Source organism: Tasmannia lanceolata, unplaced genomic scaffold (assembly GCF_043159265.1).
Source record: "Tasmannia lanceolata isolate RefF3 unplaced genomic scaffold, GAP_Taslan_0.1 ptg000019l, whole genome shotgun sequence".
In the NCBI taxonomy this organism is placed as follows: Eukaryota; Viridiplantae; Streptophyta; class Magnoliopsida; order Canellales; family Winteraceae; genus Tasmannia; species Tasmannia lanceolata.
In genome coordinates, this window is record NW_027518696.1 from 15,247,416 (window position 1) to 15,273,230 (window position 25,815).

General features: G+C 41.6%; 2 protein-coding genes and 1 pseudogene across 10 annotated transcripts in view; all 3 read right to left on the reverse strand.

The window, feature by feature from the left end:
- Positions 1-8,969: 8,969 nt before the first annotated feature.
- LOC143852349 (uncharacterized) lies at positions 8,970-9,911 on the reverse strand. Its single transcript, XM_077361731.1, has 2 exons — positions 9,432-9,911; positions 8,970-9,278 (listed from the first exon to the last, which is right to left on the reverse strand). The coding sequence occupies exons 1-2, from the start codon at positions 9,909-9,911 to the stop codon at positions 8,970-8,972; spliced, it is 789 nt and encodes a 262-aa protein (XP_077217846.1).
- A 6,761-nt stretch (positions 9,912-16,672) lies between these two features.
- LOC143852350 (UDP-glycosyltransferase 87A1 pseudogene) lies at positions 16,673-19,863 on the reverse strand (annotated as a pseudogene).
- A 2,650-nt stretch (positions 19,864-22,513) lies between these two features.
- The window catches only part of LOC143852659 (protein ALWAYS EARLY 3-like), a 73,711-nt gene continuing 70,409 nt past the window's right edge, over positions 22,514-25,815 (reverse strand). For 8 of the 9 annotated variants that reach the window (XM_077362167.1, XM_077362170.1, XM_077362169.1 and 5 more), the window contains 4 exons: positions 25,103-25,234; positions 24,719-24,940; positions 24,165-24,467; positions 22,514-22,942 (listed from right to left, as the gene is read on the reverse strand). In XM_077362167.1, the coding sequence (XP_077218282.1) occupies positions 22,742-22,942; positions 24,165-24,467; positions 24,719-24,940; positions 25,103-25,234 (858 nt within the window). In that variant the 3' untranslated portion in view covers positions 22,514-22,741. The remainder of the gene's footprint in view (positions 22,943-24,164; positions 24,468-24,718; positions 24,941-25,102; positions 25,235-25,815) is intronic. The other variant, XM_077362175.1, reaches the window with a different exon arrangement.

A 25,815-nucleotide genomic window follows, 5' to 3' on the forward strand; every position in this document is an offset into this window, starting at 1 on the left:
TTGTACATTTACACATCAACATATAACAAATCTTTTCAGAACAAGATGAAATTTTTACAGTAACTTCTCCTTAATTATATAAGATTATAATAAAAATTTCATAGATTTTAAATGTGGTTTGCTATTAGTTTTTCAATGTTGAAAGTTTCTGTCCAGATTGTGAATTAACACAGTAACGTATAGCAAATCAATTCAAAACAATATGAAATTTCTATAGTATGTTTATTACAATAAGAAAGGATTACTGTAAAAGTTTCATAAATTTTAAAAATGATTTACTATTAATTTACGATTTTACAAATATCCATCCAGATTATGAATTAACAAAGAAACACATAGTAAATCAAATCCAAATCAGTTTAAACTTTATGAAAACATGTAATTCCAGTAGTAATTATCAAACAAATATTTTCAGAAGTTTTCATTGCAATTTACTATTTTTATCAGATTTAATACAGCATGCATGATTTTACGTAAAAAATCATAAACAAATATCCAACAGAAACCAAAAATCTTGAAAAATTCACGGGAGATTAGATTAGATTTAATTTGCATCTCATCCAAATTTCACTTTTGAAAACATTATAGAGTTTTTGAAAATTGGTTTTTTCCAAAAATACCCCTAGAGTTAAATGAATTTTTAAACCCTTTAAATCAAATCAAGAATTCATAAAGAAATTCGTACTAATTCAAAATCTTACAATTATATTATGTTTAAATTTTCATTGATTTTGGATCTATGTTGACATCTTCTTAAATTCAATCTTTAGAATTTTACCCCTTTGAGGGTAAAGTTCAAAAGGTCAAATTACGGTCAAAACGAAGTCAAAATTCTTTGAAATTCCAGATTTCTACACTTCTTAATGTGCAAAACACTCAGAGATTGAAAAAAACATATTTTGAATAACAATAAGAAAAAATAAAAATAAATCACAAATTCTATCCTAGCATGCTTCTAGTTTAAGATATATGAAAGAGGGTTTTGGAATACCAACCTTGCTAGCTCTCCTTGTCTCTAGGGTAAGTAATCCTCGGATATACGCTTTGTCTTACCCTTTCAATTAGCAAAGAAAACCCCAAAAAAAAAATGTTGCCGCCGATCCGTTCCGCCGTCTTTCACTTTCTCTTAGAGGGAAGGATTGGGAGGTGATTGGGAGAGATAATGGAAGAAGAATATAGGAAAAGGGATTGGAGGGAGTGATTGTAAGAGATAATGGAAGAGAAAAAGATAATGGAAGATAAATCTCTCCTTTTTCTCCTCTTTTTTATGGATGGGAAGGAAGATATATATAGGGAGAGAAAGAGAGAGAGAGAGATGTGTTGGTGGAGAGCTCATCATGTTGTCCCTCTTAGTGGAGAATCCATCATCATTCTTCTTAGTGGAGGGCCCATCATGTTTCTTAGTGGAGAATCCATCATCATTCTTCTTAGTGGAGGGCCCATCATGTTTCTTAGTGGAGAATCCATCATCATTCTTCTTAGTGGAGGGCCCATCATGTTTCTTAGTGGAGAATCCATCATCATTCTTCTTAGTGGAGGGCCCATCATGTTTCTTAGTGGAGAATCCATCATTATTGTTCTTAGTGGAGGGCCCATCATGTTTCTTTAGTGGAGAATCCATCATTATTGTTCTTCATAAGAGGCCTCACAAGAGGCCCTACTGAGGCCCCACAATGTGGGCCCCACAACGCGGGCCCCACAACGTGGGCCCCACAATGTGGGCCCTCGGTTGATTCGAATTTTAAACAAATGTTCAATGCGGGCCCACCAAACGGGTCCAAATTCTCCCTCGCTTGGATTCTTATGAATAATCTCTCTCAACCTCTCACGGAAAAATGCGAAACATGGCGGAAATGATCGGATGGGGTTTCTCCCAAGCATAGCGAACTTGGGTCCGGTCAAAATGGGGTGTCTACATAATCCCTTCTCTAATACCATCCATAGGTCCCCTCTATTGGCCTTGAGAAGCCCCCCTTACGTACTAATAACCCCTTCTTTGTAGCTGAGAACCCATGCCTTTCACCTTGAGGACCTTCTTCTGGATTTGATGGACCCTCCGAAGGTACTTCTCCTACCCCATTTGAGTGCCCATAATCCCTTCTCTAATACCATCCATAGGTCCCCTCTATTGCCCTTGAGAAGCCCCCCTTACGTACTAATAACCCATTTTTTGTAGCTGAAAACCCATGACTTTCAACTTGACGACCATCTTCTGGATTTGATGGACCCTCCAAGGGTACTTCTTCTACCCCATTTGAGGGCCCATAATCCCTTCTCTAATACCATGCATAGCTCCCCTCTATTGCCCTTGAGAAGCCCCCCTTAGGTACTAATAACCCCTTTTTGTAGCTGAAAACCCATGACTTTCAACTTGAGGACTTTCTTCTGGATTTGATGGACCCTCCAAGGGTACTTCTTCTACCCCATTTGAGTGCCCATAATCCCTTCTCTAATACCATGCATAGCTCCCCTCGGTTGCCCTTGAGAAGCCCCCCTTAGGTACTAATAACCCCTTCTTTGTAGCTGAAAACCCATGCCTTTCACCTTGAGGACCTTCTTCTGGATTTGATGGACTCTCCGAGGGTACTTCTCCTACCCCATTTGAGTGCCCATAATCCCTTCTCTAATACCATCCATAGGTCCCCTCTATTGCCCTTGAGAAGCCCCCCTTACGTACTAATAACCCCTTTTTTGTAGCTGAAAACCCATGACTTTCAACTTGACGACCATCTTCTGGATTTGATGGACCCTCCAAGGGTACTTCTTCTACCCCATTTGAGGGCCCATAATCCCTTCTCTAATACCATGCATAGCTCCCCTCTATTGCCCTTGAGAAGCCCCCCTTAGGTACTAATAACCCCTTTTTGTAGCTGAAAACCCATGACTTTCAACTTGAGGACTTTCTTCTGGATTTGATGGACCCTCCAAGGGTACTTCTTCTACCCCATTTGAGTGCCCATAATCCCTTCTCTAATACCATGCATAGCTCCCCTCGGTTGCCCTTGAGAAGCCCCCCTTAGGTACTAATAACCCCTTCTTTGTAGCTGAAAACCCATGCCTTTCACCTTGAGGACCTTCTTCTGGATTTGATGGACTCTCCGAGGGTACTTCTCCTACCCCATTTGAGTGCCCATAATCCCTTCTCTAATACCATCCATAGGTCCCCTCTATTGCCCTTGAGAAGCCCCCCTTACGTACTAATAACCCCTTTTTTGTAGCTGAAAACCCATGACTTTCAACTTGACGACCATCTTCTGGATTTGATGGACCCTCCAAGGGTACTTCTTCTACCCCATTTGAGGGCCCATAATCCCTTCTCTAATACCATGCATAGCTCCCCTCTATTGCCCTTGAGAAGCCCCCCTTAGGTACTAATAACCCCTTTTTGTAGCTGAAAACCCATGACTTTCAACTTGAGGACTTTCTTCTGGATTTGATGGACCCTCCAAGGGTACTTCTTCTACCCCATTTGAGTGCCCATAATCCCTTCTCTAATACCATGCATAGCTCCCCTCGGTTGCCCTTGAGAAGCCCCCCTTAGGTACTAATAACCCCTTCTTTGTAGCTGAAAACCCATGCCTTTCACCTTGAGGACCTTCTTCTGGATTTGATGGACTCTCCGAGGGTACTTCTCCTACCCCATTTGAGTGCCCATAATCCCTTCTCTAATACCATCCATAGGTCCCCTCTATTGCCCTTGAGAAGCCCCCCTTACGTACTAATAACCCCTTTTTTGTAGTTGAAAACCCATGACTTTGAACTTCAGGACCATCTTCTGGATTTGATGGACCCTCCAAGGGTACTTCTTCTACCCCATTTGAGGGCCCATAATCCCTTCTCTAATACCATGCATAGCTCCCCTCTATTGCCCTTGAGAAGCCCCCCTTAGGTACTAATAACCCCTTTTTTGTAGCTGAAAACCCATGACTTTCAACTTGAGGACTTTCTTCTGGATTTGATGGACCCTCCAAGGGTACTTCTTCTACCCCATTTGAGTGCCCATAATCCCTTCTCTAATACCATGCATAGCTCCCCTTGGTTGCCCTTGAGAAGCCCCCATTAGGTACTAATAACCCCTTCTTTGTAGCTGAAAACCCATGCCTTTCACCTTGAGGACCATCTTCTGGATTTGATGGACCCTCCGAGGGTACTTCTCCTACCCCATTTGAGTACCCATAATCCCTTCTCTAATACCATCCATAGGTCCCCTCTATTGCCCTTGAGAAGCCCCCCTTACGTACTAATAACCCCTTTTTTGTAGCTGAAAACCCCTTTTTCTATCATCCCACATTGAGGTTTACATAAGATTTTATCTGTAGTATCCCATTGAATTCCTTTTTTTTATAGGGAACTCTTACTGCAGTAGGGACCGAAGTCACTGAGGTCCAGAGGGTAGAAAAGTGGAGGACAGCGAAGGACGCTCTGCACAGTAGACTTATAAACCACCACCTCGAAGCAGTAAAAATGGTACTATTACCATTATGTGAAGACAACCATTGGGTTCTCCTCATTGTCGATATGGTCAACAAAATCTTCCACGAATGCAATTCCTGTAAAGGAATGGAGTTCCAGGAAAGAGCAGGATTGACCGTAAGTGGGTTAGCATCTTTAATGTTTTCCTACTTATAAATCTATACGTATAACACTTATGTTTCCTAAACCTGTCAATGTTAACCACTTGCAGGTTGTGTTGTTGAAGGAGTACTTAAAGGAAAGGGGCTGTGATATAGACCACTTTCAATATGCGCAGATGGAAAATTTCCCACAACAGGCCAATGGGTCAGTATATTAGTATATTTAAATGTTTATTTTTCTAGGCTATGATTTTGATTCGCTCAATACAACTGTTGTTATGCAGGTTCGACTGTGGTTTGTTCGTGCTAAAAGCGATCGACCATCTGTATGCAAATGATCCATTTACTTTCAGCAAGTCTGACATTCCCGCTTATCGGCTGCAGCTGTGCGAAAGATTCTTGCGCGGAGAGTTTGGGGACTGTGGTGATTTCCTTAAGGGGGATATATGACTGAAAAATGAAGAACCTCTCTTCAAGTTCTGATGGATGTTGTAAACATGGTAGACATTGATGGTCTTTCCAGTGAAGTTTTCTGTGTATTTGTAAGCAAAATGGGGTAAAATGGGCTAAATTTATTTGTAATTGTTGGGCGCATATGTGTAGGACAGAAAGCAGGGTGTAGAGACACAGAGGGAGGGTTTGTTTGTATCTCAGCATACTGACAACTATGTATTTGTAATGAAAAATCAAGTTCTGTGAAGTGATGGTGGTTGTGGCATTGGGTTCATTGCGAAATATGGTAAAGGTCTTTGAAAATCATCAAATATTTGTTCATAAAGTTTTGGGGGAATTTATATTTCTATTGGATGGAAATATGATTTATTTGTAATTGTGGTTATTCTCTCTACTTTATATTTTCATCGTCATAGTTGGCAATGGGACCCCTGTTTTTTGTGCTTTTCCGGTTTTGTTTGGTTGGTTGAACTGTTGGGAAGAAAAAAATTCTTCCTCAAAGTTGTTCATAAATTGCACACTTAATTTCTTACAACAGCCACCCTCTTCTTTCCAAATGGACTTTCCACCCCACACCATAGGATGATCCATAACGTCCATTTGATGGGCCACAATTTCAATAGTTTGTGTAGCAAAAGACAATTCATACAAAATAAAAATATAAAATAAATGGGTTAGCAGATCCTAAAGTGGAACCTCCAACGATTCTCGGAATTCCGAGACAATGTCTCGGAACTCCGAAATTTCCGCCACGTTATTCTCGGAGCTCCGAGATATTTTCTCGGAACTCCGAGATTCGGTCCAGTATAATATGAAAAAACCCGTCTATTCTCGGAGCTCCGAGAAATTTTCTCGGAACTCCGAGATTCGTTCCAGTAGCATATCCAAAAAACCTGTATATTCTCAGAGCTCCGAGAACATTTCTCGGAACTCCGAGATTCCTTCCAGTAGCATATCCAAAAAACCTGTATATTCTCGGAGCTCCGAGAACATTTCTCGGAACTCCGAGATTCGTTCCAGTAGCATATACAAAAAACCGTAAATTCTCGGAGCTCCGAGAGTAATTCTCGGAACTCCGAGATTCGGGCAATGGAAAAAAAATTTCCTTTTGTTCTCGGAACTCCGACACAGTGTCTCGGAACTCCGAGAATCGGCCCAGGAGCTTCATAACCCTAGACCCGGTTCCTTTTTTTTACTTTACTTTTCTTCTCTTCTTTCCCTATACCTAAACCACTTCTCTTGAAACCCTAAGTCCACTTTTTCTTTCGTTCCGTCATTTTCTCCCTACATCTTCCTCCAAAACCCTCTTCTCCCTTCCAAATCCCTCTCTTCTTCCTAAAACCCTAGCATTTCACCCCTTTTTCGTTTTTTCTTTCTTCCCTTATCTATTTCTCTTTTTGGCCTCCATTTTAGGGCTATTTCTCTTCTTCTTTACATATCACTTTTCTCTCCACCCATATTTCCTCTCACCATGCCTCCTAAAACCAAAAATCTCAACATCGGAGGCTCCTCCCAAGTTGAAGACCCCGAATACCTTCGTGAAGAAGTTCCCGACGAAGAAGGGCCTTCACGGAAGAAGTCCAAGGCCAAGGCTGTGGCTGCCGAGGTTGTGGCCAAGTCCTATTTCACTGGGGATAAGGCGAAGAAACTTTGGGACGACGTCGGCACTAGGCGCGTCCTGACCGGTAGGTACATTGATCCCCCTGTCCTTGAAAATTTTGATTTAAAGGCCAAATTTGATGCTCTTCATTGGACACCCATCCTTCACATTAACGAACCTATTTACCCTCGATTGGTGCGTCTCTTCTATGCCAATCTCACCATTTCCCCTTCCTTCTTCAAAATCGAATCTAAGGTCAAGAAAACTGTCATCAAACTCACCTATCAGACTTTTGCCACAGTATTTGGGATTAGCCATGAGGGCCTCTTACACTATTTTTGGCCGGACGATGGGACGCATGAACTTGATGATATTGATCATGACACTGTCTATGGGCGGATAACACGGCGCTACCACCCTAATATGCCCGTACAATCTGCCGACCTCATTCCGGTTGCGCGCGTGCTCCATAACTTCATTACCACATCTTCATACCTCGTGGTGGGATGCGTGAAGCCGTAAGACCCTTAGAGGCATATATTATCTACAGCATCCTAGAGGGCCGCCAGCTTTGTCTGTCATATATCATGTTTCACTTCATGTTTCAGACCCCTGAACGCTACCGATCTTCCTTGCCATATGGCATGATTCTCACCCGTGTCTTCCGGCACTTCGGCATCACCTTGGATGGAGAGATGACCATGACTCCTACTGCCCCATTTGATGTTCCGACCTTTAACCGCATGGCTCTTAATGAAGCAGCGATTGACATCGATGTTCACGATGGAGGAGGCTACGAAGCCGAGGACCAGCCTGCACCGGCACCTCAGCCTTCAGAAGATACATCTCATTTCTGCACTCGCCAGGATTTGGCTCACATGCAGGAGGCCATTGAGCGATCCATGGCCTCTCAGTTTCAGCAGTTGTCTACCCATGTCGACTCTGCGATTTCGACTCGCTTCCACACCATGACTTCCCACTTTGATGACCAGTGGGCCGCCTATTATCGCTACATCTCCAGTGGTCAGTGGGGCCAGGCGCCGGGCAGTTCTTCTCATCACCCACCGCCTCCTTCGGAGCAGTAGATGGCTCTAGTTCTCTGATGATGGATCCTGTCTTGTTCAGATTTTTTTTATATTAGCCTTATCTATATGTTTCTATAGTGTTTGGATTATCAGTTGGTTGTATGGATCATATTTAGGTAGTTGCCTGGATAGTCAGTTGGATCTTTTTGGGATGTATTCCGTTTTATATAATTCTGTCACTGTTATGATGTGTCGTGGATGCTATGTCCTTTGAGTGGTTGTATGCACTTTCATTGGCTCACACCTACTCTCTTTCCTTTTGTTCCACCTTTTTTGGTGATGACAAAAGGGGGAGAATATTTGAGCTCCCAAGTCATAATAATATGCATATATTAAGGGGGAGTAATGCTCTATGCTCCATTTTTTTGGGACATCAATGCCCATGAAACGAACAAAAAGGTCAATAAATAAAGGTTGCAAAATGACAAACTTTATTTCGCCCTTTCTTACCAGCAGGGAAAAGCTTTTTGCAAACTTTTTTGCAACATGACAAACTTTTTGCAAAATGAACAAAAAGGTCATATATATATATATATATATATATATATATATATATATATATACAACCAATTTAATTTTCCAGTTCTTGAATTTTCTTACCAGCAGGGAAAAGCTTATTTTAACAATGCTTGCAAGGTAGAACTCATTCGAGCTTCAGAAAACTGGGCAGCCTTCAACTATGACAACCCATTCCACCTTAAGAAAACAGGGTTTCCCTCCAAAAATTACAGTATACCAGTAATTACAGTATACCATTAATTACAGTATAACAAATAATACAGTATTCCACCTTCAAAAAATTGGGTTTCCCTCATAAAACTGGGCAGCCTTCAACTATGCACACCACTAATTACAGTATACCATTAATTACAGTATAACAAAAAATAGAGTATTCCACCTTCATAAAATTGGGTTTCCCTCATAAAACTGGGCAGCCTTCAACTATGCACACCACTAATTACAGTATACCATTAATTACAGTATAACAAAAAATAGAGTATTCCACCTTCAAAAAATTGGGTTCTCCTCAGAAAACTTGCCAGCCTTCAACTATGCACACCACGTATTGCCGATACATCTCTATACGAAACCATTTATGGCAATAATCGTACTCATCAAAATCTGTGATGGCAATGGCTGCCATGGCATGTCCGCACGGAAGGCCAAGCGTTTGGAACTCACGACATGTACAGGTTTGTTGCACCAAGTTTACGACATCATGATGATCACGGGACCTTACTTCAAATTCGTGCACACCTACTCGATAAGCAGTATATCCGCGACCCTGTTCCCTGGCCAGTCCCAAATGTTTTCTGCATAATGCGTGCACTTTGTTTCCCATTGAAGGCCCATCGCTTGACGTTTCTGTATGTATTCGGAGCTCTTAAAACGAGTCAGCTCCACCGCAGCTGCAATCGGCAATTTTCTGGCATCCTTAAGCACTGCATTGTAACACTCCGATCTATTGGTGGTCAACACATCATATCTTTCCCCCTTGAAGTAGAAACTAGCCCAGTTTTCCTTCGGAATAGCGGCTATCCAGTTGTGTGCATTTTTATTCCTCGCCTTAATTTTTTCCATTGTGTCTATGAAAACACTCTCTCTCAAAGCCCTAGCAGCTCTCCAGAACAATTTCTTAAGTAAAGGGTCTTTGAAGTCGGTGTACAGATTGGCGGCGAGGTGACGGATGCAGTAGCTATGGTTTGCAATAGGCATTACTTTAGGCACTGCTTGCATCAACCCCTTTTGTCGATCGGAGCACAGGGTCAATACGCCTATCCCCTCAGGCAATACGTGCCGCTTCACCAAATAGAGGAACCAGCACCAGCTATCTTCGTTCTCAGTCTCGACAACACCAAAAGCTAATGGAACTAAGCCGTTGTTCCCGTCTACCCCAACTGCGATCAGTAAGATTCCAAGATACTTTCCACGTAGATGCGTCCCATCGACCAAAACTATCGATCTGAGTGTTCGTTGGAAAGAACGTATGCTGGGACTAAATGCCCAGAATAAGCGAGCAAATTTATCATCTCCCCCTGGACGTAGATCTCTCGCTCGAAAAACACACATGTAGGTCCCCGGGTTTGTTCTCATCATCTCAACTATCAGTGCAGGGAGCAAGCGGTATGAGTCCTCCACATTTCCACACTTTATTTCAAGGAAGATGTTCATCGCAAGGTGTGCTCTACGGTAGGTCATGGTTATACCCCAGTGCGACTTCATGTACTGTCTTATGATCCCTGTCCCCACATCTTCTGGACGGTCAAATAGGGGTAAGCATGTCTCGGCAACCCATGGGGATGTAGCTAGATGATTATCATTGCCCTTTAAGTGAGATGTACACGTATGGTCGCTCACAAACTTCTTCACTAACACATAAGTCATACGGCTAATGCCTGATATACGCCACTTGCAACCTGGTTCCTTGCATACAACGGCATACTTCTTGGGAGTTGACCGTGACTTCTTGAACATGAATCGCTGCCGAATTATACTCCTTAACGGCCTTCTTGAACTGCTTCATATTTGGATACATAGCCCCAACAGTTAACTCATCGAACTGAAGATTATCTGCATCTACCTCATCAGCCCCAACATACATGTCGTCTACTTCCAGTGGCCGACTTGTGCCAGCAGGTAGAAATGGCCAACCATTGGCGGTAGGGGGAGCCACTTCAGGATCATGGGCGGCCTCATCACCCTCCTCATCCTGAACCTCAGCCTCAGCCTCAGCCTCAGCCTCGTCATCATCCTCATCATCATCCTCTGCAGGATCATCATCATTGTCATCTTCAGTTCTAAATTCTTCGAAATCACAACCGAAGACATGAAAATCATCCTCCAAAACGTTAATATGCTCCAACGGCACATCTGCATCATTCCCGGGGACAATGATATCTTCGGAGGTAGGGTTCTCATACATATCGTCCGAGAAGTTTTCATTTTGGCCAACTCGTACCCTACACAGTTCAACAATATAAAATTAGGATAGTAGATTGAGTGCTTCAATATAAATAAAATTGTACAAGACATACCTTGAACTAAATTGTGCCGAGTCACCTCCTATGCTTGTATTACCCAATTCTGTTTCATATTCTCTTTCTAAGTCTACTTCAAAACGAGAGTCGGGAGTGACAGTTACTCGTTCCGATGGATATCTTAGGTGTGGAATCGGTGGAACGGAAGTAGGAGGTATGCATGCATTATGAGAGGGATTTTGAGAGGGAATCGGTGGTACAGAAGTCAAACGTATGGGCAGGTTATGAGAGGGATTTCGAGGTGAAAATGAAGTAGAAGGTATGACATTGTTTGTGGGCAGAATTGAAGAATAAGATGAATTTAGGCCATTGTCAATTTTTGTTATGTATAGCATCACAGAGTTGAAATGATCTTTCTCAAGCACCTTAACCAACGATTGGAAGATTTCATCGCTATCGACGTCGATTAGAGTGCTTATATATGGATCAACAACATATCGACATTTGATGGATAGTGACACCCCTCCTCCAATACTCCCAATTCGACTGTGGATTAGAGCCTCCAATTCTTTAAGATTCATTCGGGGACTTACCAATAACAATTTCTTACTCCCACCAACATATTCCCAATTAACGTCATCCTTCAGTATGCCATCATAGTGTAACAGCAGAGAAAGCATTGTGCGTGCCAGTTTACGAAGACCTGCAAAGGGCAGACAAGATATGATAAGAACCAGTACGTAAAGGGGGCTTCTCAAGGCGAATAAGTAGAGGCCGACATAAGCAAAACCTTCGGAGGCACACGTTGAAAGAAGAAAATATGACCTTCCTGATTGAAAACTTGTCTGTAAAAGGAGTATATGATATGGTTAAGACTTAAACATGAGAAGAAGATGATAACATATTTTTTCTCAGTACATTTAATACCAGACTGAAGCATGGAAATAATTTAATATAAGTGAACAATGCATTTCAAGTACACAGGTCACAGTACGAAATCTAGTTTAAAGACGAAATCTACGAGAAATTAGTTTAACATGTTACATCTGGCAAGGATATAATATTTTCTTAATTAAATTACAGCAGAAGGGATTATGGGCACTCAAATGGGGTAGAAGAAGTACCCTTGGATGGTCCATCAAATCCAGAAGAAAGTCCTGAAGTTGAAAGTCATGGGTTTTCAGCTACAAAAAAGGGGTTATTAGTACCTAAGGAGGGCTTCTCAAGGCCAATAGAGGGTACCTATTGATGGTATTAGAGAAGGGATTATGGGCCCTCAAATGGGGTAGGAGAAGTACCCTTGGAGGGTGCAGCAAATCCAAAGATGGTGCTCAAGTTGAAAGGCATGGGTTTTCAGCTACAAAGAAGGGGTTATTAGTACCTAAGGGGGGCTTCTCAAGGGCAACAGAGGGGATCTATGGATGGTATTAGAGAAGGGATTATGGGCCCTCAAATGGGGTAGAGGAGGTACCCTCGGAGGGTCCATCAAATCCAGAAGATGGTCGTGAAGTTGAAAGTCATGGGTTTTCAGCTACAAAAAAGGGGTTACTAGTACCTAAGGGGGGCTTCTCAAGGGCAATAGAGGGGACCTATGGATGGTATTAGAGAAGGGATTATGGGCACTCAAATGGGGTAGGAGAAGTACCCTCGGAGGGTCCATCAAATCCAGAAGAAGGTCCTCAAGTTGAAAGTCATGGGTTTTCAGCTACAAAGAAGGGGTTATTAGTACCTAAGGGGGGCTTCTCAAGGGCAACCGAGGGGAGCTATGCATGGTATTAGAGAAGGGATTATGGGCACTCAAATAGGGTAGAAGAAGTACCCTTGGAGGGTCCATCAAATCCAGAAGAAAGTCCTGAAGTTGAAAGTCATGGGTTTTCAGCTACAAAAAATGGGTTATTAGTACCTAAGGGGGGCTTCTCAGGGGCAATAGAGGGGAGCTATGCATGGTATTAGAGAAGGGATTATGGGCCCTCAAATGGGGTAGAAGAAGTACCCTTGGAGGGTCCATCAAATCTAGAAGAAAGTCTTGAAGTTGAAAGTCATGGGTTTTCAGCTACAAAAAAGGGGTTATTAGTACCTAAGGGGGGCTTCTCAAGGGCAATAGAGGGGAGCTATGCATGGTATTAGAGAAGGGATTATGGGCCCTCAAATGGGGTAGAAGAAGTACCCTTGGAGGGTCCATCAAATCCAGAAGATGGTCGTGAAGTTGAAAGTCATGGGTTTTCAGCTACAAAGAAGGGGTTATTAGTATATAAGGGGGGCTTCTCAAGGGCAACCGAGGGGAGCTATGCATGGCATTAGAGAAGGGATTTTGGGCCCTCAAATGGGATAGAAGAAGTACCCTTGGAGGGTCCATCAAATCCAGAAGATGGTCGTCAAGTTGAAAGTCATGGGTTTTCATCTACAAAAAAGGGGTTATTAGTACCTAAGGGGGGCTTCTCAAGGGCAACCGAGGGGAGCTATGCATGGTATTAGAGAAGGGATTATGGGCACCCAAATGGGGTAGAAGTACCCTTGGAGGGTCCATCAAATCCAGAAGAAAGTTCTAAAGTTGAAAGTCATGGGTTTTCAGCTACAAAAAAAGGGTTATTAGTACCTAAGGGGGGCTTCTCAAGGGCAATAGAGGGGAGCTATGCATGGTATTAAAGAAGGGATTATGGGCCCTCAAATGGGGTAGAAGAAGTACCCTTGGAGGGTCCATCAAATCCAGAAGATGGTCGTCAAGTTGAAAGTCATGGGTTTTCAGCTACAAAAAAGGGGTTATTAGTACCTAAGGGGGGCTTCTCAAGGGCAATAGAGGGGAGCTATGCATGGTATTAGAGAAGGGATTATGGGCCCTCAAATGGGGTAGAAGAAGTACCCTTGGAGGGTCCATCAAATCCAGAAGATGGTCGTGAAGTTGAAAGTCATGGGTTTTCAGCTACAAAAAGGGGTTATTAGTACCTAAGGGGGGCTTCTCAAGGGCAATAGAGGGGAGCTATGCATGGTATTAGAGAAGGGATTATGGGCCCTCAAAAATTCAATCCCTACACTCTTCAAACTCATGTCTGTCTTCTTTTCGCAAGCACTTTCACATTTAACACCAAAGCTAAATAGGATAGCATGAGTTTTGATATACTAATAATAGCAATATCTTATGGAGCACAACCACCATTTGCGCATTATCATATCACACTGCCACATTTCTCTTAAATAAAATCTTTGCAAATTATTTCTTTCAGATAGTAAAGAAAATAATATGAAAGATAACAAGGGGGTGAAGGCAATGGAGAAAGATATGTGATTGTATAAGAATGCCATCTGGAAACATGTACCCCAACTGTAAGAACGGTGTGTTTGCCACAAATGGTTTATTTTTTCTCTAAATATACACTCAACTCCTATTGTTAAAGCATCAATTTCTTTAATGTTTATCTTTTCAAGAATTTGTTGCTCAAAATAAATGGATGTTAAGAAAGCTTTTATTCTTGGAAAGTTCAAAAGCATAAATGTAGTTCAAAAGCTTTTAGTATGAGAAGTGAGACTACAAACTACATCTACATCTCTACTATGACAGGTGAGAATACAAATTTGTCAACTGACTACAAACTACATCTCTACTTCGTACTCACACCGAAGACAAATCATGAAAAATAAACTGAGACCTGGTAGGGTTTACTGTTTTCCAGGTTTCATACGTGCTTCACCTTCGTCGAGATCGCCGGAGAGATTGCCTACGGCTCTGTTTGGTTGTCAAAAATCAGGCATCTCATTAGAATTTCGTGGGAATTTTAGATGCCGGCACGTCGTTTGGTTGTGTTTTTCAAACCCGATGGTCAAAACACCCACAACAATGTCGGGATACGGTCGGCCCACGTGGCTCTCCAATGAGAACCGAATGGCAAACCCCCAAAACCGAGTTTCTGTATTAGAATTTCAACAGGAATGGCCTTCTCAAACGACGGATGAGGCTCCACGCACTGCTTCGTCGCATATCTTCCGCTAAATTCTTGTAACCAAATGGCATTTGAGAATTTAGTTCTAACAAAATCCTAGTAAGCATCCCTACAACCAAACGTTACTTCAAAACCCCACCCCCATAAGGTCCTTTCATTGCCATTCTGCACAAATCCCCTTTCACTCCCCCTTCCCGCCGAGATTCACGAACCAAACAGACCCGTAGAGATCGCCGGAGAAGAGGACGGAAAAAAAAAAAAACACAGACGGGAGGAGAGAAGAGGGAAGATAGAAGAGGGAAGAGAAAGAGAGGGAAACTGAAATGCTTTTTATTTCTTAAAAGTCATATCACCTATTTCTGCCACAAGGGCATTCTCGTCATTGAAAATTTAGAAAACCAAATTTTGACCCCCTTATGTCATTTTTGCTATAGCTAGACCCCTGTGTCATTATACGATTTATTTGACCCCCCTACGTCAAATCTTCTTAAAAAAATTATTACATTTGTAATGATTCTTCCCAACTACGGCTACGGCAAGGCACCTATTGGTGCCGAGTATGACGAGTTTGCATTTGGGGATGGGAGCTTGAATCTTAAAATCATATTGGAGATAAAAAACAAAAAAAAAGAAGTGAGGAATCACATCAGAATTCAGTACATAGAAAACTGTCATATTAAAGGAATCTCGAGTAAAAGAGATGGTGAAGCTCTTGCAGAGTCCATCGCAGAAGGCATTTTGCGGATGGCCTGTTGCATGTGGGAGCAGCCACACAGGCTCACTTTTCAGCAGATTTTGTCTTCATTAAGAAGGTGGCTGCTCCCACATGCAACAGGCGATCTGCAAAATGCCTTCGGCGATGGACGCTAGCAAATCCCATATATCAATATTATATAGCAGAATGGAGTTACTGTTCACCAATCGAAAGACTCGCCGAATTTGCAGATGGCCTGTTGAGCGTTTGGGCAACCCGTCCTGAGTGAAACCCGACATAAACTTTTTTCTTTCTTTTCTTTTGTAAGCTAAAAACACGGGTTGGGTTGCATTGGGTTGAACTCGGGTTGAGTCGGGTTCGGATTGGAAAAAAGGGTTCCTTGGGTCGGGTCAGGTTGAACCTTGTCGGGTTGGAAACAGGGTCCGGTCAGGTTCAGGTCGGGTCGGGTTCAGGTTGGGGAAAAAAAGGGGTTCCTTTGCAACCCTAATTTCGCGAGTGCATGAGAAAGCATCAACCTTAGATGAATTAAATGAATAAGACAATCTGTTGAAAAGTGAGCCTGTGGCTGCTCTCTCATACAACAGCGGGCTCGCAAAATGCCTTCTGCTATGGTCCCTAGCAAATCCCTAGAGATATATATCAAAGCTATAGTTAAAGTGCATTAAAGAGGTACCAGAAGCACAGGAAAATACCAGCAGCCATCTTATTATTCTTTTGTGAAGAAAAATAAGTCAGGCCAATCGAAGAATCTTTTCTTAGACCCCTTGGTCCAAGGCCTTTTCTCAATCCTTTTCTCAATCCCTGTCAAGAGGATTAGGGAAAATGGATTGGAAAAAAATGGAGAACAAGATAAGATGGAGGAATGAACTCTCAGGGGTCTTACACGTATTAGATGCCTCAGGGGTCTTACAAAGATTAGATGTGTCAGGGGTCTCACACAGATTGGATGCCTCAGGTGTCTTACAAAGATTGGATCCCTCAGGGGTCTTACTTAGATTGGATGCCTCAGGGGTCTTAAGTCTGAAGTTGAGACAGGAGATTTTCTACTCAGACAGAGAGGTTATTTACTTATATCAACTTAAACAGGTTCTACTAACTGCACTTTTGATCTGATTGTTTCTAGATTAGTAAGATTACCGAAATTAAGAAAAAATAATTGAGAAACATAAGCATACCCAAGATGAGTCAGCAGACATAAAAGCCAATGACATATCAGTGAACATAGAGAAGTAGTTAGGCAGGTTTCAAAAGTACACAAGTATCACAATCCAATGAATATCAAATCCATTTTAATTCACACTACAATCAAATTCATTGGTTTGAACCCATCAGTAGCTTATTTGATTAAGCCAATAAAACCAAGTCACTGACCTTTGGCCTTATAGCTATGACTTTGCTCAATATCTCTGTTAAAAGCATCAAGGTCGGTATAAGATGATCCACCCTTTCCTATTGCTCTTTTGCAAACCTCATGGAGTTCTTTAGCTCCTTTCCTTAGCTCTTTACTTTCATGTCCATCTAAGTCCATCAATCTCTCTACAAACTGTGCAATTTCTCCTCTCTTGATAACATTTTCCACACTCACTTCTCTCTTCATGCTAATACCCACTTTCCAAACTTCCACTATTAGCTTGCTGTCAGTGAATTGATCATAATACAGGGGAAAAGTAAGCATGGGTACCCCTGCAAACACATCCTCTAGAGCAGAATTCCATCCACAGTGAGTTAAGAAGCCCCCAACAGAAGAATGGCATAGAACCTTCAATTGCTCACACCATGGCACAACCATCCTCATCTCACCACACAAATCTCTCAATTGCGAGGCATCCGCCTCCTCGCGCACGACCCACAAGAATAGGGTCCCGCTAGAGCACAACCCTTTTGCAAATTCCTCCATCTGTTTGATCGCAACTGTTAAGAAGCTGCCGAAAGCTATGTACAAGACCGAGTTTTCGGGTTGGGAATCTAGCCAATTATAGTAGTCCATGCTGTTTGGATCGGCCGAATTTTCGTGTACTGTCAAGTAAGGGATGGAAGGGCCTACGGTGTAGATGTGTGGTGAAAGGTTTTCCCTTAGAGTGTCAATGGCATTGGCCTCGAGCTCGTAGAACGAAGTGAAGAGGATGCATTGTGCTCTGGTCACACAAGAAAAGGCTTCCAATTTTCGCCTTAGGTCATTGTCATCCTTCCCATAAGAAGAGTAGTGGATATCTGTGTAGAGATCGGCCAATCGAACCGAAGCTAGTCCGGGTATGTAGTCAACAAGCTCATCTCCTCTTTCTACAGCAAGTTAATAGAAAGATTCAACAATTCTTACAGACTTGATGGACATAATTAGGTATAAATACTTAACCAAAATGTGGGACATGAATGACATGAACATGTTCTTGTAATTCACTAGATATAACGAATTTTAGGAAAATGATATAAGGATTCCTTGGGAGGACACCCTGGACGGGATGGCCTCTAACTGTGCTCATGTTTGGTCCACATGTAGTGGGCATAGGCAGCAGCCGTTTTGGTCCTAGCGTCTTCTTGGGCATTCCTCTATGTTGTTGTGTTGGTCATGGCGGATGATTATACAGAGAATCATGGCCTTTAAAAACAACCTTTGAGGAGCAAGAAGCTACAGAGACGATTCTGCAATATCTAGGTGAACATTAATTTGGCCATAACTTTTGAGCTTTTTATCTCACCATCTGATCATAACAAATTTTATATCAATATGGGGCTTCTGGAGACGAAATATCTATCCATATCTTCTTGCTAATGTACGATGTCTAGGCACTCTCAGATTGTCATTTGAGAGGAGTGTTTTACAGATGTCTAGGCACTCTCAGATTGTCATTTGGTAGGAGTTGTTTTACACTTGATAGCTTCATGTATATTTTAGTCTTCCGTTATTTTGCCATTTGACACAGTTTGTAGTCAGAATCTTCCTATTTCGCAATCTCGCTAGAATTATTCTAATTGTTAGGATAGGAAAAACCAAATGTTAATTCTCACACTCAATAAAATGTTTATTGAGTTTGTATTGTATGATAAGTTTACAATAGATTACAAAGGATGTTTATTTTTTGAGATCATAGAGATATATATATGGATAAATAATAACTTCTATATACCTCACTTTGCTCCTGCGTTACCTTACACTAGTTATCTTGTGGTTATGTAAATGATGATGACTAGTTGTTCATTTCTTAGTGTTTTAAAGTATCAAGGCCGAAATGAATATTTTTAAAAAATAGTTTGGTTTCCCCTACCAAGTCCAATCGAACCCATTTAACAAGGCCTGCAACTAGGTTGCCCCTTTGCAAGACGCCAAGCCCCACGGGTGTGGGGAATGGTCCCATTTGGTGGTCGATTGCCTCTTTGAAAGACGATCAAGGGTCGGTTTGGATGCGCCTAAAGTGGAAAATCAAAGTAAAAGTACACATTTTCCATTTTCTAGTGTGTGACGTTAGTTATCATTTACTAATCAAACAATACAAGTCGTTTTGTATTGTTTGATTTTACTGTCATATTAAAACCTAGTTATCCATCGTCACGGATGTCACTTTGTGACTCACTTTTGCATGCAAGAACACCCACCTTTTAACAGATTTTGTATTATTCATTTACATTTTTTAGGTGGTAGTTCTCTACTTCTCTCATTTGTCCATATCTAAACATATTAACAGTTTTGACCGCTGTACTAGCCTTTACTGGCTGATAAAGGGGATTTGTTACCACCGGCGTAACCTATACAGGCGTTATCATCACCTTTTCAAACAGTCCTGACCGCCGCCAGTACTGTCACTCTTGAGACTCTGCCAAGCTCATAGGCCCACATTCAGAGCATGCAGAGTGGCAAAGATCTCAGATAAGAAAAGTGAAGGGATGTGGAAGGGCTTATAAGGACTTTGGCACCCTCCTCTTAACAGCTAGCTTTTAAGGGTGAGTTCTACTCTGGTCCCAACAGCAACACCATACTGAGGACCATTGCATCTGATACGAGGATGGCTACACAAATGCATCTAATGGCAAATGTGCATGTCATAGCTAAATTTCTCATTCTACAATAATCAACAATTAACCAAAAGCTACGTACCAGACAAGTCATGGACAGGGAAGTGGCCCTTGGCCACAAGGAGGTCAAAATGGTGAAACACAGTAAACACCGATGTCGACATCGACCAAAGCGATGCTACCGGAATATTCCTCTGCTCACCTAAATGAACAGCCCAAGATAGGTAAGTGCTAGCTATAATGTAGCTAACCCGCGGCTCAAGCCGATCAAGAAGCTGCTCTACTGGTGACTTCATCTTGCTGCTGATTGAGGGGAGAACGTTGGGGATCGAGCAGAGCCGGATGTTGGGCGGTCTTGGCTCTGAGCTGATTAAGCCGAGCCACTCTTCGGTGACTACCAAGGAGATGAGAAGGGCTTTGGAGGAAAGAAGCTTGCAAGTGTTCAACATTGGGTTGATGAAACCTAGGGCGGGGTATGGAATGGCAACCAAATGGAAAGTGTAAGTGTTGTCCATGGTGAGAATCTAGAGCTACAGTGCAATGCAGGTATGGGAATTTATCTAAAGAGCTAAAAGAATCTCAATGGAACCCAATTTCCATGCAATCTAAGATCTAATAGTATTAATGCATTAGGTATTGACTCTCTCTCTCTCTCTCACGCACACATTTGTATATGGATCCATCTACGGACTTCATCTAATTGGGGCCAAAACGCTTGGTATTGACAATCATAAGTTAAAGCATTTTCCACTGCATCTCTTTGTCTTATTAGTTGATTTAATATTAAAATCATAAATGTAAGCATTCTCCACCGCATGCCTTTGCCATATTACGTATTGGGAAGCCCAACGTATAGAAGGAAAATAAACAAATATGGGAGTCCCATATTGAGTTAGAGATTTACATGGGTGAATATATTCAATGAGGAAGAGTATCATATCACTCTACCTAGTTTGACTAGGATTATGTACTTCTTTATGTTCTAATTTCTACCTTGAAAATGATGCCCCTAATTAAAAAAATTATTACATTTGTAATGATTCTTCATAACTACGGCAAGGCAAGGCACCTATTGGTGCCGAGTATGACAAGTTTGCATTTGGGGATGGGAGCTTGATTCTTAAAATCATATTGGAGATACAAAAAAACAAGAAAAAAAAGTGAAGAATCTCATCAGAATTAAGCACATAACTATCCTATTAAAGGAATCTCAGGTAAAAGAGATGGTGAAGCTCTTGCACAGTTTGCTAGAGTCCATCGGAGAAGGCATTTTGCGGAAGGCCTGCTGCATGTGGGAGCAGCCACACAGGCTCACTTTTCATTCACAAGGTGGCTGCTCCCACATCCAACAGGCGATCTGCAAAATGCCTTCTGCGATGGAAGCAAGCAAATTCCATATATCAATATTATATAGCAGAATGGAGTTACTGTTCACCAATCGAAAGACTGTCCATGTCAGCAGTGAAAAGATTTTCTTGTAAAAAAAAAAAAGCGAATGACAGTAGAAAGAAAGTATATAGTAGATATGGGATTTGCTAGCGACCATTGCAGGAGGCAATTCACGCAGGGGTGCAACTCGGGTTGGGTTCAACCCGAAAAAAAAAGTTGGGTCTGATCAGGTTGAATTCGGGTCGGTTGAGGGTTTGGGCAATCCGTCCCGAGTGAAATCCGACATTTTTTATCATTTTTTTTTTTTTTGTAAGCTTACAAACACGGGTTGGGTTGGGTTGAACTCGGATTGAGTCGGGTCCGGATTGGAAAAAGGGTTCCTTGGGTCGGGTCAGGTTGAACCTTGTCGGGTTAGAAATCGGGTCAGGTCAGGTTCAGGTCGGGTCGGGTTCAGGTTGGGAAAAAAAGGGGTTCCTTTGCAACCCTAATTTCGCAAGCAGCCTGTTGCATGAGAAAGCATCAACCTTAGATGAATTAAATGAATAAGACAATCTGTTGAAAAGCGAGCCTGTGGCTGCTCTCTCAAGCAACAGCGGGCTCGCAAAATGCCTTCTGCTATGGTCCCTAGCAAATCCCTAGAGATATATATCAAAGCTATAGTTAAAGTGCATTAAAGAGGTACCAGAAGCACAGGAAAATACCAGCAGTCATTTTATTATTCTTTTGTGAAGAAAAATAAGTCAGGCCAATCGAAGAATTTTTTTCTTAGACCCCTCGGTCCAAGGCCTTTTCTCAATCCCTGCCATGAAAAAGCAAGGTCACCTTGCATTCTTGGACCTATGACAGTCTTTCGGCTAACCTAGCCTTCTCTGCCGGTAGTACATATGAATACTCCCCTGCTGGTTATATTTAAAAAGAGAGTTTTTGATTTCAGGAACAGGGGAGAGCCACATATAGCGTAGGGCTGGCCACATTCCCCTGATGACTTGCAAAATCCCTTTTATCACTAACAACAAAAAAGGTTGTACCGGCATTCACGAACAGGAGCTTCTGGCGTATTGGTAAGGTACCTAACATCTGGTATCAGAGCAGCCACCACGTCCCGTGTTGAAGTCATGAAAGGGGCGACCTGTGGAAAGGGCTACCTGAAAAAGAAAGGCCTCACAGAGTGGGCAGCCGATGACGGCGGATTTAGAAGTGTGGTCGTATGTTACAGTCCTGAGTGGGGGCCCGCCTAGGTATGGGACTGGGAGAGACCCAGCCTGGTATGAGATAGGTTTAAAGGGCCTTGCCTAACACGTTCCATCACCTCTGAAGCTTTTGGCGTATTGGTAAGGTACCCAACAACCCCCGCCCCGCCCGCCCAGTGTAAATTACTGGTTCCGCCCCTGTTCAGGAAGATGCCGTTAATGTCATTCGATATTGGGGTTTGCCTTCTTCTAAAGGAATTGAGTTTGGGTAAAGGCTCCCTTAACGTCGATGGATAGTGGGGTTGGTCTCAGTTGGCGTGACTCATGATTTTGCCCAGACAATTAAGCTCGTATAGCATAACTAACTACGAACTCTCTTATTTAGAGGGAAAAAAAAAACAAACGGTTGAGCTCTCTAAAAAATGACAATTGTACAGAAAGAAGTATCCTCATATTAACACCAATTTCAAGAAACATTGATTTAACTTTTTTCTAAGAGAGACAAGAATTTACACTGAAGATGGTCAGAACAAGAAGAAGAGCAAGAAGAAAGCAAGAAGACTACAAAGCCAGAAAGATGGGGATGCACAGCACAAATCTCCAAACTTCATAATTTACATGGTCTCCAAACTTCATAATTTACATGGGGTATGTATTACTATTACTGTAAAGAATCAGGTGGCAAAGTAGGAAACTAATTTCTTTCATTATTAATTATTTATAGCATAGAAACATCTACTTCCTCAAAAGACAAGGATAGTTAAAAAAACAGTAAATTTATAGGGTGAAAAGACCCCTTCACTCAGCAATCAGTCTATATGGTGGAGAGCTCTGTTGGAAGAATGTTACTCTGAGTTGGTATGAGTGCTAATATCTGGTTCTTGACGATTCCCATGCATAACTGTATCTCTCTGTAAATGGGAAGGTTCTGAGAACAGCACGGCTGTAAGCTTGTAACAGCAGAATCCAATATCTGAGCCACCTCAGCTGGCGGATACTGTCGCTCTGTGCACGTCTGCATGTTGAAGACAAATCAAACATCAGATGATAAAATTGACACAAACAGGTACCCAAAAATGGGAACCCAAAAATGGTCTTGATTCAATCACATATACTAAAAATTAACCAAGCAATTACTAGCTAAGCTGCATGGGTACGAGTGTCAATCTGATGACGGTATCAAGTGTAGTGGGACTCATTAGAGTGTATTGGTCTTTCAAGCACCAGGGGCTTCTTTCTTTGCCAATTCCAGTTCCGAGAATCCAGTTTGCCCTGACGACACTAGAACCGAAGTCGGAAGTCGAGCAAGGAAGAGATAGCTAGCTTTGGGATTCGACAGACCTCAAAAAGAAAGATATGTGGATCCCCAAAATATTTTAATTAATCTTATAGTAATAAAAAAAATTTCATATAGTAATATGGTTGCCGAAGCTGACCCCAACTAGTTTGGGACAAAGGCTAAGTTGAGTTGAGTAATATGGTTGCCGACCCCAACTAGTTTGGGACAAAGGCTTAGCTTAGTTGAGTTGAGTTGAGTTGAGTAGTATGGTTATAACAAGTATTCTAATGTTTTGTTTTCATTTAAAAAACTTACCTTTAGAATGAATGAAACTTAAAACATGCGGTAATTGTAAAGTTGTAGTAATAGTATTCAGAAAAAAAAAAAAAAAACATATAAAAGAGATCTAAAAGTGGTGCAGAGAATCTTGTAGTATTTGTATCTGACATGTGTCTGACACAGGTACTTTGCCCATTCAAAAGAATCCAAGTAACATGGAACTCTAGTAACTGCTCCTTAGTATCTGGTTCCAGAAGGACAAAAAATGAACTATGCTTCCGCTTGTAAGTGAGCTGAGCTGGGATTGAAACTGTACGCTTGCAGTAAACACAGCACTGTCCAATTGAGCAATGGGCCCAACCCCAGATTAGCAAAGTGAACTCACACGAAAGAACCTCTGCAGTATTTTTTTTCCTCAGAAATTTGCAAGAAAATCCGATCCTTGATAAGAAATGGTGGGATGTTTTCACTATCCTTTTCTCAGTCAATCAAAACACCTATGGTTAACAGTAATAACGACTGCCTAATGATGCAAAATCTTTGAAATGCATGAATTTCACTGAACTAAGAAATTAAAGCAAACTTGGCCATTTGTTGAGAATGAATGATGCCCTTTCAACGAAATTCAAATCATCAATTAGAAAGAGGGATTATTATGCCAACACAACGCCCAAATTACCTGAATCATGAGCAGAGTAGCCACACAGGATGAAATAAGCTCTGAAGGGAATTGTGCTTCAGTTCCATCAGCAAAATCGTTCTGATTTGGACTGGGTGCATGAATTGCGATTGTGGGCTCTGACGTGCATGAAGTCGCTTGATCCTGATAAATTGAACTGCCATGGCCTGGTTCTGGAGAGGTATGAGATCTCATTGCAGATACACCACCATTGCCAGCTCCAAAATACCGATTGTTTGCCGAATCTATAGCCTCACCAATCCTCACAAAAGCATCTTCGCCTTGCTTCAATAAGGACATCGCCTAATTTTTTTTTTCAACGAGATAAAGTACCATCAGAATAGACCAAGAATCAACAATATTAAACAACCGAAAAACATATAATCGAGGTTTAATTTCATAAAACAATTCATCTACATAAATTATCAATTAGTAAGCATCTGAGAATAGGGAGCAGGAGAAAATAATTGTTAACCAGATTATAAACCCTGAAGATGGGAGTATACGTAGGACAAGATTGGAAGTATATGCGATAATAAAAACCCCTGAATTACCTGCATAGCTGCATCCACCATTGTCCTTGCTCTCCGTCTTGAGCTGTCAAGAATTTCTACAACCTGAGAACCTGAATCTTGAGTGAGAAAAGCGGAGCGATCAAAGGAGCTCAATGGCCCAACAGTTCCTCCCGAATTTCCCATGGGTCGGCTCACTGATGAAGGCATAGAGTTTCCCTGGTAGGTGTTACGCTGTCTCAAAGCAAGAAGGGCAGAACCCACCTGCAAACAATGAGAAATTGCCAATCAACTAGTGCACAAGGCAATATTTATAGAAAACCCTACCAATTTAAATGAGGTAATGCCAATTCCAAAAAAAAAAAAACACTAGCAATTTAAATAAGGTAAAGCCGATTCCAAATATGAGCTGCGGAATCTACTTGCCTGTTCACTAGCTTCCTTTAGCTGTACGACTACAGTTGCATAGTACTTTCTAAAATGCTCAAGATCTCCGTCTTTCAGATTTCCTGATACCCCCTCATCATTCAGGTTCCTAATCTCTATTAGCAGTGCTTCCTACAAATGATAACAAAGATGACATCAACTAAATTTGAAGCACTTACATCAATCTTGACAAAGTTGAGCATGCACTAAGCCTCATTGGAAACGAATGAGAATCACACGGAAAGAGATAGGGTATCGTAGGTTATTGAAGAAGTGTTAATGTCGGTTAGGCTGTTAGCATTACAGGTAGTTTAAGGGACCTAACAGATGATTATAATTAAAAGATCTAGTGATTTATATTTACAAGTTTCACGATTTATTTATTTAGATTTAATGGTAACTTCCTAAAAAAAGGTTTAACAATAGTTTTATTGGAACTTAAATCAACTCATTTGAATATTTATTGGATAACAGAGAACATGACCTTGGATAGGAGAGAATGGAAGAAAATGATTCATGTACACGAACCCAACTAGTGTCAGGATGAGACTTGGTCAATTTGAGCCGGGTAGATTCTTTGACCTTCTTCATGAAAATTTTCTAAAGGATTCATTAGCCGACCCCAACTAGTTTGGGACAAAGGCTTAGTTGAGTTGAGTTGAGTTGATTTATTTTTTTAATGTGTATTCCCATACATTTTTTCGCTTTTGAGT